The following is a 19,134-nucleotide window of genomic DNA, read 5'->3' on the forward strand; positions in this document are numbered from 1 at the left end:
AGCTAAGCACCAGTTTTAAACCAGGAGCAGAATTTCAGTCTGTCCTACCATGTTCTGGGCAGAGTACTTGATAGAGAATGTACCAGGCTGAAGTCTTCTGTTCACAGAATAAGTTCAGCATTCACTCATTTTGCAGCCTGGAGCTGGAGGAACTCCCTGAAGGATTAGAGAGATTTTCTGTGGTGTGCCCAATGCCCTGCAGAGGTATCTTCCAGATGGAAACTGCTGTTGTAGGTTACAGGATTAATAGAATAAATGGTACAAAGTCTGCACAGTTCTGGAAAGAAGAGACATAAATTTAGTGGTTTAAATGGCATTTGCACTGTTCAAAGCCAGGAATTGTATTGAGTATTGCTTTATTTCAAGGGAAAAAAACCCAATAAAAATAGATCTCTCTTAGTGACACATCTCTTGGTTTACTGATCTCTGATTTGACACAAATGCTGTAAAAGACAGGTATGGAAAGACCTCTAGTGAGAAGAGTATACTTTTGTGATGACTGGCAGGAATGCCAGGCTTCCCTTAGGAGCTTTCATTAAGTGTTCCCAAAAATGGTACTTAAAGGCAAGTTTTTAAAAATGTTACGTGATTAATGCACAAAGCCAAGAGGCAGAGGCTATCCTGTACGTGCCTATGACTTACTTCTCAGAAGTCTTAAATACAGATAGAATTTGCTTTGGAAGAACTGGAACAAGTCTGTCTTTTCCCCAGAGCACATGACTTAACACCTGGCTTAATGTCACTATTCTGTGTGTGACTGTACTGTGAAATTTATTACAGTTGCTCTTACGCTCACCTGTGTGCAGTGGACTTAGTTGCCTTCTGAGGGCTTCTCCCACAATGAAAGGAGTGGATTTAAACTTGTGTCCATGTGGGAAACAGCTCCTTTGACCTCTCCTAAAATCCAGAATAAGAAAGCCTTTTAGAAAACCTGTAAAAATTTAAGTGTGAGAAATTTGTACTTCAAGACGATCATGGGGATTTTTATTTCATAAGACATTGAAAAGTACATCTCCTGTCGACTGAAACAGAAGTATTTTTGAGATACTAATGTTCCTCTTAGATAAAGGAGAAGATTTAATTTGAAAAAGAAAAATGCCTATAAATTATGTTAAGTGTTAGAATTAACAGTGTGACAATTCAGTGCCTGAACACTTAGCAGTATGAAATCCTTCCTGCTTGGGCCATGGTTAACTTAAGTAAAAGTGCCTTCTGAGACCTGTTTCCTTCACAGACTATTTCAGAACACTACAAATTTCAACCTAGAATGAAAGGCTGCTATGGGGAAACATACAAATCTGTGGCTCTAATTATTTTGATATTGGGGTAATAGTAGTTGTCCAAAGTAGTCTGTCTACCTCAGGGCTTTAGATGTGTGAGGGGCATTAAAAAGTAATTTTTGAGTGCCTCTCTGAAGAGAATGAAATCCCAGGTGTTGCGTTATTTAATGTGTATCATGGAAATTTTTTTTTCTATAAGTAAGTTGTTTGCTGGTGAAGTATGTATACAGTACACACTTAGGACACATCTTTCATTAGCTTGTTTCTTGTTCTGCAAGTCCACAGTCTTTTAGCATGGGTTTTTTTTAACTGTTTGTTTGGATTTTTTTATATCATGTCATTTATTTGGATTCACCTTATTGGTCTTTTCCCTCTAGCTGCTGTTTTGAGTCAGTCTCCAAATTGACTAATACAGCAGAGAAGGAAGTTGAAGAGATGAACATGTAAATAAGTTGGGAGGAGTGCAGGCTCAAACTCTGGCATTTTTTATGCTGCCATCAAGAGCTGTTCTGAAGAGCCTTTTAATTATTTTAAAACATGAATTTTTTTTCAATGAGCATTTTATTATTTATGTTTAAACTACACAGTCACTGGATTTAGGGACCTGTGGTAGAGCTTTGCTAACTCATTAGGTGAAGTGGTGGTTAAGAAGGCAGTGCTACATAGAAAGGCAGAGCAAGTTTGTGTCACTGATTTACTTTTTCTGTGACCCTTGTCTCAGTGTCATTGTGGGCAAATAGGCATTTTTATATGAGGTACAGCCAGAGACTTAGGAGGCTGGCTTGATTTTCTGTGTAAGGTAGGCGTACTTTCTTACTGCCTTTCTCATGTATATAATGGAGACATTGCTCCCATTGTAACCATTGCTTGTTCTTGTCTATTATGGAGTGTAAGCTCTTTGAAGGAGGGACTAATGCATAGATGTGGACAAACATATTTTTACCACTTGGCATGCTGTGATTTTGATCTAATAAGGGCATTCCTGAAACAGGCATACTAACTATGATTTCTCTTTAGTTGCTTGTAAAAAACACAACAAAACAAAACCCACAAACCTCAACAACCTTATTAAAGTATAATTCATTAGCATGTTGCAGTTTCACACTCTGTTTTCAAACTAAGACAGTTTAAAAACTCCAGACTCCTTCTTTTTGATGACTATTGATTATATATATATATTGAAGGACAGGTCATGATTTTCTTTGAACAGTGAAGAAAAAAAGTAGGTGTAGGTTCTCTTACCTTCAGTAGCCTTATGGATGAATAAAGCAGTGAAAACATATTACCCCCTATGTGAAAGGTGTAGTTAGATAAGTAAAAGCATTTTAGTTACCCTGTCATTTTTCCAAAATGCTGAAAAGTCAAACTATCATTCAATCTATTTTTTTCCAATTGTAGGTCCCTGTTAAAATTTATTTAGAGTCTATGCTCTCTGTGTGTACGCATGCATATGTGCATCTTATTAGCATGATCTGTTAATGTAAACAAGATATTTCTCTTCTACACACAGATGTTTAAAATAGCTAACTAATCACATTTCTCAACAGTTTGACTGATAAACCAATGCAGCAGTTGTAAGCAGCATAGAAATTACGAAATACTCAGTAGCATTTCTTACAAGGGATATTTAAAATATGAGTGATACAGAAAATAAGAACAGTTCATTAAAATGGTGATGTCTTAGCTGTGAAAAGCAAGAATTACATTTCTGCCTTAGTTGCTGTGGTAGCAGTGGTGTAACATAACATTTGAAAGTTTGTTTGGTTTGGGATTTATGGATGCTCTTATTTTTGCAGAATATGTTATGTGTGCCGTGTACTCTCTTAATAGAGGTGAAAGATTGAATATAGACAGATCTCTCACTGATATGTTTAAAGCATGTAACTCAATAGCTTTTCTTCACTTTTTACTGCAAATAAATATTTGGGGGGGGGGTATATCTTTTTTGCCTTAGTTCTGTCTTTTTCTGAACTAATTAAGCATCTTCTTTACTGTTCCTCTTATTAGACATTTTTGATGCTTTTTTCAAAATGGTACATTCCCAAATGCTCTTAAAAGGTTCTGTCTTAGACACAGGAACTTTTGCAAAACTAGTGTTTGCATTACATAGATGTTTGTTATTGAAGCTTCAGCAACACATTTTCCCAAAAAATTGTATATTACTCATATTAAACACTTAAATTATGTTAATACTGAGGAATTTAATGGTCTTGATCCAGTGTACACTTTTGAAATTAACACATCTTGTAACCAGCCCTTGGATGTCTCTATATTTTGTAATGTTCTCTTTAATTATCTTAAATGTCTGGCTTCTTACGATCCAACACCCTAGTTTGGCCAATAGTCCATGCATTAAGGTAAATATTCTCCAAGTTGGAAGAATAGCCATTTTCTTAGCTGAATTTTCCATTTAAAAACAAAAGGCTGCTTTGTGATAAACACATAGAGAATGTCCATACTTTAAAATAAAGAATTAATCCTTATAGAAAATTCCTTTGTTCTGACAATGAGTGATACTTTTAATCCAGACTTTTCTAATAAGTTCTCTTCTTCTTCATAACCCATACTCGTCCTCTTCTGGAAAAAAATCAGGCCAAACAAACAAAACCCACAAAAAGCCATCCCAAAACCCCCAAACAGCCTCCCCCTAGAAAATTCTAATAACCAACCAACCAACCAACCAGCCTTACTTACTCAACTCTCACCAGTTTCAAGTGAATGAAAGTAAATGAGTGCATTGGTTAGATACTTCCCTGGTGAATTGATAAATTGTCATCTATGGAGGACTGCTTTTTTGGAGGGATAAAGGGGGAAAATACAGACTATAATAATACAGGAATATCTGCTGTTGTGCTTAAGTAATAAGAATTATTGTATGTGTGATGAAAAAAGAGATGAAAAGCACAAGCAAACAAGTATGCTTTGAAACTTTTGTTCTTGACTTTCTTGAAACTGTAATAGGTAAAATTTTCCTGTTATACTGAGTAATAAGAGTAATAATAAGTACTTTTGGTATGTAATTTAATGTTGCTGTCAAAAAATGAATCATTATTCTGTTTAGAATGAATATGTAAACATCCCACATAATAATTTAACATTTTACTTACATATATTCTTCCCAGATGTAATCTTTTTATTTTGTACTCTGACTTTTTTTGTCATTGATTGGTTTTCCCCTTTTTTTTTTGTCACTGCTACCTCTATTTCTGCAGGAACAAGTAGGTTATTGGTAAGTATTTCAACTAAATCAGACTTTACAAAGTTTTGCCTTAGTGAGGACCTCTTTTTTTTTTTTTTTTTTATCCTCACTTACTTTGGTAAAAACTTTGTAGACAACAGACAAATTGTCTGTAAATGCTGTGCTTTCTGAGGTCTCCATTATCGCCTTGTTTGTGTAGTAGAGTAATAGTTCTCAGATTCTCCAAGAGACTTTGTCTTCTGCATGCTTTCAAGCAGCATCATTATCTGTGCTGTCTTCTAAGATGCTGCCTTCTCCTGGAGCTTGCTCCTTTGTTCCTGTCTGCTGCGTTTCAAGTGCAGTGTTTACTTTGTCTCTCCCATTTCTTTTTTTCCGTAAGACCTTGTATGCATTTTGGCCAGTTTGCTCAGAAGACTTCTCTGCGTCCAACAAGATGCTCTGTTTCAAATATTCCGTTTAGCCATCTTTGTCAACCGTTATTCAGCCATTTTCACATCATACCTCTTCCCTTTTAGCTATCATTGAATATATTCTCAGCATGGTATAGCCACCCTCCCCTCTCTTGTTATCGTGCTTCGTGTAATTTTGATCAGATTTGTTGTGCTGTACAGTACAAGTTTTCAAGATACTTAAGCCTGTGCATTTTGAAAAAGTAGGACTTGATTCTTCTGATCTTGGAGCAGCTCTTCCTACACTCTCTTTTTGATGATGTGATTTCTAATGGAAAATTTTCTTTAACCCTGGCATGTTTTTGAAAGTAGTGACTTTATTGACAGTGTGAAGTAGGGCAGGGGTGTGTAGACAAACTGGTTCCCTGCACTTAAAAATTTGTAGTTGTCTTGCCAAATTACTCAATTGCTCAAGAAGTGCCTTCTTCTGACAACAGAATACAGTTGTACTGTCTGTCTTCCTCCACTTGTATTGTGAAATGATGAGTGGAAAGACCTTTTTCAAGTGCTTGAGAAAAATGTTGCTCCAGGCACTAAGAGAAAATTTGAGGGAATAAAAAAATTCAAGAAGAAAGTAAAAAACAAAGGTATAGATTCAGGAGAGACTGGGAATGAGAGAGAATTCTTCCTCTTTGTAATGTGGTAGGTGAGTTAAGAAGAAAAAAGCAATGGAAAAATGTGGTATCGCTGAAGAAAGAATTTTCAGGCATTTCATTTGCTTAAAAGTTTTCAGAGTTCCAAGCTGGCCTGCAGTGAGTTATTTGTCATCATAACTGAGCTAGTCAGACAGGTTGATCTTGCCTGCTGAGTGTAAATAAAATATGTTTGTGCCCTGAACTATTGACTGTGCTTTCTGGCCACTTGCTTTCTGAAGCAGGTGGTCAGTTCAGCTCAAAAATGTGTCCACCCTGGCTGAACTTCATATTCAGACAACAGCTCAGCTCCAGAAGGTTTCACCCGAGTGGCAAGTGGCCCCACTTGTGTACATAAGCCTCTGAAATGGTGATATCCCTTATGTTGCCCTGCTGGTGAGGCTGGAGGGGAACTTTGCTCTTATCTCTGCTTGCCAAAGATCTGATGATGGAGAGACATGAGAGAGAAGTGTCTTTCCTTTCTTCTCATTGAGTCAGATTTTGGAAGGGAGTCATCACACCTACACAAAAAAGAGAAGTGTGTTTTCATGGGTTCTCTACTGTCCCCTCTCTTGGGAAAATACAATGGAAGTGAAAGATATTCTTCTGGGCAAAGTCTCATTGTTAAGTGGAGTTTTTGGTTGCTAGTTGAAAATGTGCTTCTCAAGCATCGTAAGCCAAAAGCTAAAATCTTCTGGGTTTAGGGTGTGGGTGGAGACTTTTTTATATGAAAACCAAGGCTTGCTCCCAACCAAAGTTTATATTCACACTTGTCAGTCTTCAGTTACTTCAGATCCATTGAGAAACTCATGGTATGGATCTGTGATGGGAAGGGTATGACATGTCTGAAATGCAGGTAATGAAGTAGTAAGTTAAAGAGTGAATTAATGGCTAACAAGTCACTTGAAAAAACTGTTCTTGTTTATGTGCTTGTCAGTCTGAAAGTGCATGTACTCTAGGACTTTGGATGACAGAGACTTGAGCAATCTCTCTTTTAGCTTGACTACAGACCCCTATGGATGATGGGATTGGTGGGAGGGTAACACTGACCGGCAAAACAGGTGGAGCTAAAAAGGTCTTTCCTTCTCCCTTTGTTGGGTGCTTGCACTGATCTGAAATGTCACTCTTAAAAGGCTGTTCCTCTAATAACAGCTGTTCTTACTTTTCTGTTTATAGTTAATATCAATCTTTCCACAGGTCTTTCCTGCCTGTATTTTCATTCTTTAGTTTGCAAGGTACATTAAAATTGGGCTTTTTTTTCTCACTCTTAATGGTTGTGTTCATTCAGTTTCTAAAACTGTGCAGCTGTCCATTATAGTCCTCATCGCATGATGCTTTTACATTGATATTAGATACCTGAAGTTTTGTAGTTGATAAAGACTTTGTTTATGAGTCAGAGAATGTTTTGTTCAATATCTCTTCTTCATTCTGTACTGCATTATTTTTCAGTGATTTTTACTGAAGAGCTAACATTCCCACTTACCAAGATGAAGGGAGCTGAAGAAGTTATGTATTAAGATTCTGTCTTTCGTAACTGTTTGCTTAGGAGATGACGTATTATCCAAACATCTCTTTTCTAATTGTTTGGTAAACTCCTTACTAAAATGGTTCAGGCTTGTTTTTATCCCCCGCTTTATATATCCTCCTTTCCCACTGAGTTCTGTGGGACATTTAAATCGGGAAATACAAGAGAAAATCCCTTGTTTCCCTCAAGGGAATTCACAGGTTTGTGTACTTCAGTGTTAAGGCACAGAAGTGGGGAAGAAAACCCCATTAGATTATGAACCTGAAATCAGTAAGTGCTTATTTGTTCTTACTCTGGATCAGTTTCCTAGAAAAGACAGAGCTTAGAATGTTTGTATTGTGTTCCTTATTTCTGTTTGATTTCATATTCTTTCCCAAAGCAAGGGGAGTCTTTCTTTATTTCTTTTCATCTCCGGAAGTCTTTCCAGTTGGTGCTATGTTCACCTGGCTTAGACAATTGTCAGCAGAAGGAAGGATGAAAGGTAGAGAACTAGATGTGATTTTTCACTGAGACTTTTTTTCCTTAACAAAAAACTTATGTCCATAATGGCAGACTTTCTCTGAGTAGCCGTTTGTATTGCCCGCTACAGCACTTAGAAATTATCCTGTAGAAGGTTCCCTGGGAATTGGTAATGCTCTTTTTTCTTTTGCTTTCTAACTTAAAGACTTTTAAAAATGTTAGTTCTTTGTTCTTGAATTTAGTGTGAAATAATTTTCATAGTCTCTTTGATGGTTAGGGTGAACTTGCCAGGCAAGATGTTAGCTGTGTTAAAGCAATATGCTTTCATGTACAAAGCTTCGTGGTTTTGAGCTTACAGAATTACTCGTTCTATTTTTCCATTTCAGCTGTCTGAGGAGAAGAGAGAATTCTGTGACCATATAATTCTGATGGACCATGTGGTCTTTACTGGACAGTTTCTTCTTTCTTTTTTTTTTTTTAAAAAAAAACTTCAAGTTTTACCAATTAGTTTACAGAGGAAGGGAGTAATTGAATTTTATCTTGACCAGGACTGTTACTTCATCGAGAAGCTGAATTATTTCCATTTATTTTTGTGCTGTTCTTAAAGTTTCACTTCATAGTCTGTACACAGTTGAACAGAAAAGGAAGAAGTAGAAGAAACAGAGGCATTATGCTTTGAATGTAAAATATTTATGCTATTTTGATGTATATTCTTATGAGCCAGCTTAGAGAATTTGGTCTAGGTGAAAAAGTAGGTGGATGCTGAAGTAGTTGGGGAAAAAAAATCCTACAGCTGCTTTAGGAAAACTGTTCAAGTCAAATATCACAGAAGTCTGCTTTAGGTCTGTTTTCTGTTGACTTCTTTTTGGGAGGCTGGGCACTTGAAAAAAACTAAATAAAATGCTGAACTTATAAGCATGGAGGGAAAAACTTATATGGAGGGCAAAATTTGCATTCATAATTTTTTTACAAGTTAAGAGTGCTAATAATGGATTAAAAAAAGACAGATAAGAGTTAATAAATGTGAGCAGAAATATAACACTAAAAATGGACTTGGCTAGCAACAGTTCTTCTGAAGATTTAGGGATTGTTTTGAGACGTGGGAGGAATGAGCCAGTCACCTGTTGGTTTGTTTAAAAAGTACCTGCTTATATATACACCTATAAAAGAGATATCACTGTGTATAGATAGATCTATATATACACTAACACCTAGTGTAGTGGAACAATGTAATAGGTAGGTATTAATTTCTGTTTAGGACTTGTGAAGGCTTAGCCTGAAAGCTCTGCTCAGTTCTTGGCAATGCACCCTGGTTAAGATTGGAGAGACGCCAGAGGACAACAAGAACAAGGAAAGGTTTAGGCATCAGGGCATGTGAGGAAAGATTAGAGTAACCTGCTTTTTTTTCAGACTGGGGAAAAAGATAAAGGATGCACTTCCTGGTGTCTACATGTGTTTTATACTGAGCAGAGTTACTGACTCTTTTCCATGTCTACTGAGCACATAAGAAGTAACCAACTCTTTTTTTTGTCTTGTATTGTTTCCTTTTTAGCATCATTATGCAGGCGATAGTGTGATAGTCATTTTGCATACCACCCTCATAGCATCAGATTTACTGGATGGTGTGTTTCCAGGTTCTCTGTACTTCTTTTTCTAAGTACCACAGAACATGTGTGAATATGTAAGTAACATTTGTCAGGCTTCTTATTCTCAAATACACCTTAGAAAAAGTGTGTGATGCAAGGATTGCTCTTATGACTTCTTTAAATGCAAAACAAGGTGGATTTATCTATCTTGTTTGAAAACACAAGGATACAAAGACTTAAAATAGTAATTTGCTGCATGCTTTAAAAGAGCAGCTGCTCCCATTCTACTTTTAGTTTAGCTTTGGCAGTATTCCAGTTGATGTTTTCTGCTGAAAAGTTACTCTGATCAGGCTGATTCAGTCTTCTGTGTTGGTGCAGGTTTTATTTGTGCTTACTTATTGCTACAGCTGTTTAATATTGACTGAAAGGATCATCCACTCTTCTATGCAAGTCTAACTTGTTTCTTTAAGTGACACTTTGCACTGTTGTGTCTGGAAGTTCTTAGCAGTTCTTGTTTTTTGCACCACAAAGCAGATACTCCAGAATAAGTGCCAGCGTGATTTTGTAAAAATCTTAGCAGTCCGGGAGTTTATTTTTCATTGGATGTTTTATGTTTGCTGTGCACTGAAGTGCAAGTTAAGCAGTCTGATGTTTGCAAAGCAAGGCAAACACAGTAAGGTATCACTAAGAGGTTGAAATTGCTGCTGATGGAATGAGTGGCCACCCATCAACCTGTCCCTGTGGGTAGTTCCCAAGTCTGCCAGAGATGAAAATTGTGAGTCTGGTAGATGGATGTGAGAGAAGATTGGATTTCTCGGCTAACTGGAGGTTCATTTGCAAAAGATGACAGAGCTTAAAGAAAGTGAAACTCTCTTCAAGAGAGAGTGAGAGACAGAATTCACCTCTGATATAAGTCTTGACACTTAAGTAGGTTCAGCTATTTCAGATTTTCTGTGTCACCTTGGGATTTTCTAGTAGCTGTACTGCAACTTTCTGTTCTGTCTCCATTTCTTGTAATTGTAATTTTTTTTCCCAGGATTTTGGTTTTAAGTAATGTGTTGCTTTCAGTATTGTAGTCAGGGTTGTGAAACTAGATGGTGGGAGCTTGTATGAATTTGGCTCCCTGCCCTCCTAAGGATTCAGTTGTGAAAGTCAGCTAGAGGTGTGTGTTTGCTCAGTTTTGGTGCTCAGCTCTAGTGCTGTACTTCTGTATGTAGGGAGTGGGGTGAGGTGGTCCTTCTGCTGATTTAGGGTGTGTCACAGGCTGAGTTCTCTGCTATGGGAGAAGGAGGGACAACTTTGCAGTGATGTGCAGACAGTGACAAGGCTAATACAAAGGTGATAGTTGTCATCTGGGACAAAAATAAGAGATGCTGTGAAATCAACACCTTCCTAAAAGCTGGATTTTTACCTGGAACTGCATATTGTCTGTTGTGCTCTCCTTGTAAAGAGAGTGAGAAAGTAGTTGATTGAGTTTCATAGGTTTTTGGAAGACATTTCATGGGATGCTACCTCATCTGATAACTGCTTCCACTTTTTTGTCCAAATGTCTGTGAATTAGCTACAGAACTCAGTAAAACAAATCACACAGAGCAAGTTATTTCTGACCTGTTGCTGATTGTTAAAGCCATGTGAAACTTTCTTCAAGTTATTGAAATTGTTCCTTGAGAAGATGGTAAAAACAAACATAGGCTATAAATGTTGTTAGCCTGCTGGGCAGGGGTACAATAGAGTCTTTGTTCTTACCCAGTACTTAATTGTAAACTGGGTCATGAAACTATTGCTGTCTGATTTGAGGAAAGGTAGGAAAATATGAGCTTTCTTAAGGACATTCAACTGGCTTGTGGACAGTGTAGATTGTTTGCTTATTTATATTTTTCAAATACAGTTAGAATAAAGTAAATATTTTGTCTATAGTCAAAATAATTGTTTTTTGGGGTTACTAAAAGGTGTTGGAAATGGTAATTTCCTTCACAAAAAACTCACACTATGCATCTCTTGGGGAGGATGGCTAAATCCAGGAGCTAGATTGCAGCAGCACATTGTGAAGGAATGAGAAATGGATTTCACTTGTGTTTAAAAAATGTTTCAGCAAGGCTCTTTTTCTGCTATTATCAGCAGAAACAATCAACAATCACAGCTGATTGTTGTCACTGGAAAAATAGATTTTCCACAAATACACCTTTTACTTCTGTCAGCTAAGTTGTTCCTTAAAACTTAGTTAAGTGTGTTATCTTCTCTCTGTTCTTTGGATTCTTCCATTCTGCACACTGAGTAGAGCTACAGTAGTCAGGTATCCCAGACTTGCTGTGTCAGGAGGATGTTTGTAGTTGTTTAACCATTACCTTCACATCCCCCCAACACAAGACAAGCCACAGAAAAATGTATTGTTAAAGTACTTACTATATTGCTGGAACACAGATTATTTACTAGGTTTAAGGGCAGGTGCATTGCAGTAAAAGCATATTCATCTGAATACTCTAGGTGGATAACCCAAAGATTTTTCACAGCTACCTTCAAGCATGGTTTTAAGTAAAAACAGTATTATTATTATTAAATTATTATTATTCATTCAAGCTTTCACCAGTATTTTATTTGGATTAAAATATTTCCTCCAAGAATTCCTGGGATACGTGCCTTCTTAAAACTGTTAACTTTAACAGTGGTTCTAAGGACCTGGTGGTGGTTGTCCCTGCCCCCTGTCATTCCCAATTACATGTGCTCATGACTCTAGGGAATAAGCTAGAAGAGTTCTGTCCAGAAAGCAGAGGGAACTTGTTAATGACTGTCTCAGTGCTCAACCAGCCATGAACATAAAAGTTAACTTGCTGTAATGTAAACACCCCCTTCTTTCACAGCAGGACTCAGTCTGAAGCATACGAGGAAGTTAGAGGGGTTTTCACATCAAACTCTGTTGTCAATTATACCTTATAGAAGCATGTAAATGAGAATAATGCATGGGTCTTAAGTTTAGTCAAAACCTTCTAATCAGCAGCAGTAGGGTGTTAAAGATTGAGAGAAAATTTACCCTGGGTCAATTTTTGAAGAAACTCAGAACAGTAATGTGTGGGTTTGGGTGTTTGGAGGACTGAGATACTCCTTTCGATTTTAGTCATGCTGAGGTGTAGCCTGCTCATGCAGGAGGCTACACAGTGGCTGAAAGGTCACTGATGAAAGCTTTCAACAAGTAAATGAATGCTTTCAACTAGTTTTTTCCAAAAGACATGTTTGATTGTGCTATGCTTATTGATCTGTTGTTTGTAAAAATGTGGGTTTGGGGGAGGAGGAATAATATTAAGGAGAGAAGAGCAATATTTAAACTGAAGCACAAGATTGACACAAAGAAGAAATAGATATGACTAAAAAACTGGAAGAAGTAGAACCGTGCTTTATCTCAGGAAGTGGTTTCCAGCACATGTTCAGCTGCTGCCCCAAGTTCCTTATGGTTGTTACTGGCTGTCCTCTTTGGCTTGCTTCCTATGAGCTGCCCGTAAGAAATAAATCATTTTCTTGATAAAGGAAGTGCAGTATTTGTATCAAGTGCTAATGCTTCAGGTTAGTTGCTTTGTCTACATCTGGATAATAATTAACAGTAAAGATGAAAATTCTCAGGCATCAGTTATTTGAAAGTAGAGCATCGAGTTGCTTGTCATCCTTGGCTGACTCAGTTTCTTGTGGACTCCCAAGGTTAGAAGTACAAAAGCAAGAGGCATCAAACAAAACATGTGGGATCAGGCTCGGATGGGCATGCTGGTGGAAGGTGCAGTGATCTTTTATACAGGCCTGCATCATTTCTCTTCATGCCATCAGAGAAAAAGTGTCTTTGTGCTGAGAGTGGACGTAGATCAGATATTTTTGCTGAATGTTGTCCTATTGGACAATCTGCCTGTAGGTGTACTCCTTATCAACAGTTATGCATCGAGATCCCTGTTGGTGGTTTTCTTGTCTCTCACTTGTGTGTTAATTATTCAGCAGATCAAAATCAATCAGGCTGTTCTGTGGACTGTAAAAATTGTCCAGCTGATCTTGTCCTTTAACTGGAAGACTGCTGTCTTTGGCAGACATAAACTAAGGTATTAAGGCACTTTTGCCATAGACTGTTAATGCAGTTGCATCACAATCCAGACTGTCTTAATTATTCTTTACCCCATGTTGCCTGAGGCAATGACCTCAAAAGCTAAACAAGGTCATGCTTGGCTAGGATGAGAGCAGTCAAACAAATTCAGTGCTACAGGAAGTATTAGTGATTCAGTAGGTGAGGCAACACCCCTGAGTTAATATTTTCCCAGTGTCCCAGACTGATAAAAGATGCTGCAGCTTGTACGACAAGATGTAAAACCAAGATCCTTGGTTAAAGTTTCAGTGCAATTCCCAGTAAAAATGAACACATTAATTCAGGATTCTTGCCCAAGTTCAAATATTAAGGGCTATGTCCTCTATACATGGGTAATTTCTGGTTTAGTAGAGTCATACGATCCTCTTGTCCCTGCCCTAAACTGTTCTTAAGTTGTTGAGAAAGTTTGTGTCCCAGAGGCGCTGACAATGTTTGCAGTTGCCAGCAGGACGATTTCCAGAAAGAATGGTTCCATTTTGAGATCTTTTGAAATCAAGGGGATCTATGTAAGAAATGTCAGGTCAAAAATTGAAAACCTCCAGGATTTCTTTTTTCCTTCTTTTTATGTGTGCAGAATATCTTTTTGGCTTATATGATGGCTTATATATATGACCATATATATTTGCTACATGGTTGAGTATGCTCACACTTACATATTTTTATTTTCCATAGGATTCAAGTGCCCTGTATGTTCAAAATTTGTATCTTCTGACGAAATGGATTTACATCTTGTGATGTGTTTGACAAAACCAAGGATAACCTACAATGGTAAGAAAGAAGTAAGCTGATAATTATTTATTCATTTTAAGCATTGGTGTGATAGTAATCCTTTAGTAATTCTAATAGTAATTCTGGTAGCTAGTTTGGTGGCCTCAGAAATTATGGTTTTGGAGTTTTTTGCTTGTAGTTTATTTTTTTTCAAATTAATGTCTAAGAACTTGGTCTTTATATACTGCATGCCAATATAATTTCCGCTGTGTTTTGCAAATACAAAATTATTCTTATTTGAATGTGTTTATTCCATTTTTCGACCACTGGTCAGTGTGTGTTTGTTGTCCAGTTGAGATATGTGTAGTGTACACATCCTTTCATCTAATGACATCAAGTAGTGAGGTGGCTCAATTGAGTCTCCTGGGGACTTTATTAAGGACTGTTACTTGACATGCTGTGCATTTGCACATTATTCAAGAAAACTACACTTTCTGGAAGGAACCAAAAAACTACTTCTTCAGTTGATTCCATATGTGATACTTCATAAAGACTGGTTATATGTTATTTTAATCAAACTGGTCAATATCAAATGAATCACCTGTTAGTAGCACTGTTTCTTCCCCTCCTACTAAGCTCTCTTCTAGGCAAGCTTTAATGCCAGGCAAACAGGACTTTTGCCACTGACATCAAATCTTTCTATCACCGTGGCTTAGGCTGACACTTGGTTCTAAGGTGAGCGCACAAAAGGACTTGAGGAAACCAGGAATTAGAAAATCTTATTGAAATTTTAGTGCCTGCTTTGGCAGAAAATCTTATAGTACATCTTCAATGAGGTTATTGCCCACCAGTCATCAGATGTCAGAACAGAATGCAGTTAGAAATTGTAGAGAGGAGAGGGAGCTGGACTTTTTTTGGAGGTGAACAGCAAGAAGCTGAAAGTTGGTGCTCATAAGTTATATCAGGAAAAAAATCTTGATTCAGTGTTAAGTAGAAATGTCACATAATGAGGAGGGTCAAGGCACTTGAAGAGGTTGTGCAGCCTCAATCCTTGAGCAGTTTAGTCTAACTTGGTCATGCTTTGAGTGAGGGGCTGAACCAGAAGACCACCAGAGGTCCGTTCCAACGTAAGTTATTTCCCACATAAATAACCTGCAGTATCATGGGCTCTTTGACCCTCCAGGCACCTTTCTGTTAGGGTATTTTACACTGGACCATTGTATTGAAACAAGTCTTGAAGAATGGTTGGGCCATATCTTATTCTTTGGATAGCATAATGCTATCCAATACTACTGTCCCTTAATTGCAAAAGTAATTTGAAATCATATGCTTAGAGTTGTGAAATCCATTTGAAAGCACAGTACTTAGGAAAAGTAAATATTTTTTTTTCCCCCTGGTGTTACCACGAATATACTTGCGAAGTTTGACTTCATCTAACAGAGGGGGCTTTTTTTTCCTCTATTTTTCCTTTTTAAATTCAGGTCTGAGTATTTTCCAAGATAAGTTGTGTACTGAGAGATGCTGGACATTGGAGAGAAGCATGCTAGTTGCCCCAGCCAGGGCAGGAAAATGCACTTGGGATCAGTTAGGGTGGAGCAGGAGGAGGTAGACTGGCAAAGAACAAGCTCTGGTACTAATTCATCTGATGGGGTGTGCAGAAATTTGACAGATTGAAATCCTTTTCCCCTGCTGCTTCCTGCATGTACATATGAGTGCACTCAGGTGACTAACTTTTGTTGGAAGATACGGCGATTAGATAATGTAACATCTCAGTACCATTCGTGATTGATTGTTTGAATCACAGTGGTGCCATATTCAGACTCCTTTTTCCTTCTTGCATTGTTTCAGCTTACATACTGCTGGTTGGAGCTCCTCTGGGCTGTCTTGTTACCTTTGCAGTTTTTTAAGTCAACAAATGAACAGAAGTAAAACCTGTGAGTGGCAGCCGAAGCCACTCAGGATAACCTGCAGCATGACAAAAGCGGTTGTAGGCAATGCAGTATGAGTTAACAGTGGCATGTTGCCTCTCAGTTTAGGAGTGTTTTTGCTGTGGAGTGAGCCTCAGAAACTGGTTCTAGGAAATGGTTATGTAAGTGTGAAATAAGGAAACTATTAAGTTAGGTAGGCTGGTTTGAGAGAGATATTTAGAAGTATGGTCTCATTTTCATAAACACTTCAGAGAAGTGTGCATTGATCCTTGTGGCTCCAGTTGGTTAGTTCCTGGAGTCACAGACTAAAGCTTAAATTATAGCCTATCACTGGCTATTTAAATTACTGCAGCATGAAGACATTGAGGATATGGCTTCTGAGTTGTGCAGTGCTCAGTTGTTACTTTGTGTTATATTTGTAGTCCCTTTAATGAGAGTAATGAAAGAAAATTAGCTAGCAGATTGATAGCTTAAGGCTGCCATGATTTCAGGCCCAAACTTGCATGTGAATGTGAATGTCTATATGCTTGCATTTTTTTCTTGTCTGTTTTGCTGTTTGTCATCATGAGATTGGTGGTGAATCTGCCTTTTCGCCATAGGCCAAGGGCATCTCAAGTTTTTTTTGGGAGGAGAAAAGATGCTTCTTTTGATACCTGCTTCCAAAGTGGAAGGCATCTCTTTATGCTTTACTTCCTCATTGTTCTCTTGGCCTCAAGCCATATATAGTAGAATAGAGCCAACCAGGCATCATTTGCTTGTGTTGGCTGCTGATATTACCCAGTCCTATTATCACTAGAAGGAAAAATATCTTTTTCTTTTTCTTCCTTTTTTTTTCTCCTCACCTTCTTTTGTCTCTGAGTTTTGTGTTGCAAGTAGTTGAAGGGAGCCTTAGACACAGCAGGTGCAGAAATATTTAGAGATTGAGCAGTTGGATTGAACTGTGCTTATATCTAGTTCTGTTCTAGATGTGTTTTCTTATGGTACTGTAAATGTATTAGCTGTTCTTTCTAAGAAACACCAGGGAGCAAATGGTCTGTATTTTGTCATTCTGAGAAGACAAACCTTTCTTTTTAAATACGGGTCTGAGGCATACAGTCTCCCCCAGAATAGTGTTGGAAGACTGCTTAGCTGTGATTTGAAGTTTAAATAAATTAATGAGTCCTCCCAGCCAATCTCTAATTGCTTTCTGAGCTACCTTTGTGCATTGCATTTGGCAGTTGAAAGGGTCAGTGAACTGCAAACTCTGGCAGCTGTCTGATTTACATGTGTTTTCTGAAAGAGTGGTCACAAAATTGTCTCAGTTCTATGCTGGAAGTTATGCTGATTTTCATATAAATATATCAGTACATTTTATTAGCCTTAGTCTTTCAAAATCATGTGACTTGCCTGCAACAGAGATCTCGTTGCTGACTCAATTAGGCATTTTAAAAGAGCTCTTTCTTTTTTTGTGTGGAACTTTGTTCCACATTTCTTAAACTACTTGTGGTGATCACACATGAACCAGTATCTAGGCATTTTTATACAAAAGATAGTTAAATGAATGGTATTGTGCAAAAACCATCATGGTGTTTGGTGACGTCTTTAAAAACCTTTCCTAGCAATTAGCAAATACTGTTACTTGCTGAGTTGCTGAGGAGCCAGGGTAGGTCCCATACACTGGTTAATCACAGGTTGCCAAAAGCCAGTTTTTGAAGAAAGTGGGTTACTTGCTAGTTGACAGGGTTTTTTCAAAAAAAGACTGCTCAAATATTGTCTATCCATACCTCTATTACTGTGAGCTTCTCCAGGGTGCTAAATGAGGCCTCTTGCACCTGTGTTTTGGTCAGGTATGGGCATTTATGAGAATTTCCTCAGTGCTTTGGAAGCAACTTACAATAAACTCCTTGCTGATGATTACAGGTGCCTGGTGAAGTTTGGGTTTTGAATATAATTCTTGCTTATTTTGTGTTGTTGCAATATTGGTACAGCTTTTTTTCCCCTGAAAGATGTTTTATAAAACACTGAGGACTGCGGCTTTAGATTTTTTGCAACAAATGTACCCAGTTCCTTCTGATGAAACCCTGCAGTTGGTTCTGAAATAATTCTGGCTTTCATTTTTAAATTATTTTGTTTGTTTCTCGGCACACTTTGTAAGACTCCATTATTTTTATTATTACTGGAGGGCCCCTCAGAGGGCAGGGATAGCAGCCTGGCACCTGGCCAGATGGGGAAGCCAGTGACCCTGGAGAGCTGGGGAGAGCGAGTCAGCTCACTAGACTGGTTGGCTGGCTTGGTGAGCCGGCCTGTCCTCTTTCAAAAGTTTTGATTGAATGAGCACATTCCTGTGGAATATTTTGGGTTTCATCAAGTCAGCACTTTCTGTTGGAATGGTGTTCTACTGGAAACTTTCTAAGCCAATCTCCTCAAAGCCGCTCGCTCAAGGGTGGTACTGCTTTGACATCAGTGCTGCTCTCGCACAGACCACTCTGTATTTAATTCACCCATGGCAGTGGGTCTGACTGTTGGCCAGTATATTTACTCAGGTTCATTTTAAGGAGAAAAGCTTTCACTAGTGTAATTCAGAGAGGAAGAATATTGAGACATCCAATACGTTAACTGCTGAAGGTTTTTTCCTTACTTGAAGTAAGGACTTTGTAATTTTTCTGTTTAAATTACAATAAATGAATTTTTTAGATCTATCCTATTAAAAAACAGCAGGAGATCAGCCATCACAGATAGCAGGGATTACAGATACGATTTTATATTGAAGTGGAGTTTATCTATTTTTTTTTTAAAATGGAGAATTACTATGTGGAAAACTGTTATAGACAGAATATTAAAATTTAAGGTATGTGTACCAGAAGGAAAAACAGGAATGGAACTCAGTGTGCTATTCTGTCTGGCAATGTACTTTGTTTTCTGGGATGTTTGGTCCATCACCAGGCACAAATAGTGGAATGTTCTCACGCTGTCTAACCAAATTCACAGAATCAGGGGATATTCTGAGTTGGCAGGGACACACAAGGATCTTGAGTCCAACTCCTAAGTGCGTGAACCACATGGGGATTGAACCCATAACCTCAGTGTTCTTAGCACCATACTCTGACCAGCTGAGCCGATCTCAAATTGACTTGGCCCACAACAGTGCAATTGATTCAGATGAGCAAGAATGCAAAGCAGGGTTTTGTCATGATTTAAACACACCAATTTTAATCAGCTTCAGGTGTTGCATCAAATTTTGTCTTGTGAGGAAAGCATTTCTTGCTGGGACTGCC

The 19,134-nt window shown here is 37.9% G+C and overlaps 1 protein-coding gene across 1 annotated transcript in view; it reads left to right on the forward strand.

Moving 5' to 3' along the window:
* ZNRF2 (zinc and ring finger 2) overlaps nucleotides 1-19,134 on the forward strand; it is a 57,534-nt gene that overhangs the window by 16,234 nt on the left and 22,166 nt on the right. The window contains exon 2 of the mRNA XM_086850079.1: nucleotides 13,917-14,012. Within this exon, the coding sequence (XP_086706205.1) occupies nucleotides 13,917-14,012 (96 nt within the window). The remainder of the gene's footprint in view (nucleotides 1-13,916; nucleotides 14,013-19,134) is intronic.

The sequence above is a fragment of the Cyanistes caeruleus genome, chromosome 1 (assembly GCF_971803275.1).
Source record: "Cyanistes caeruleus chromosome 1, bCyaCae1.hap1.1, whole genome shotgun sequence".
Classification (NCBI taxonomy): Eukaryota; Metazoa; Chordata; class Aves; order Passeriformes; family Paridae; genus Cyanistes; species Cyanistes caeruleus.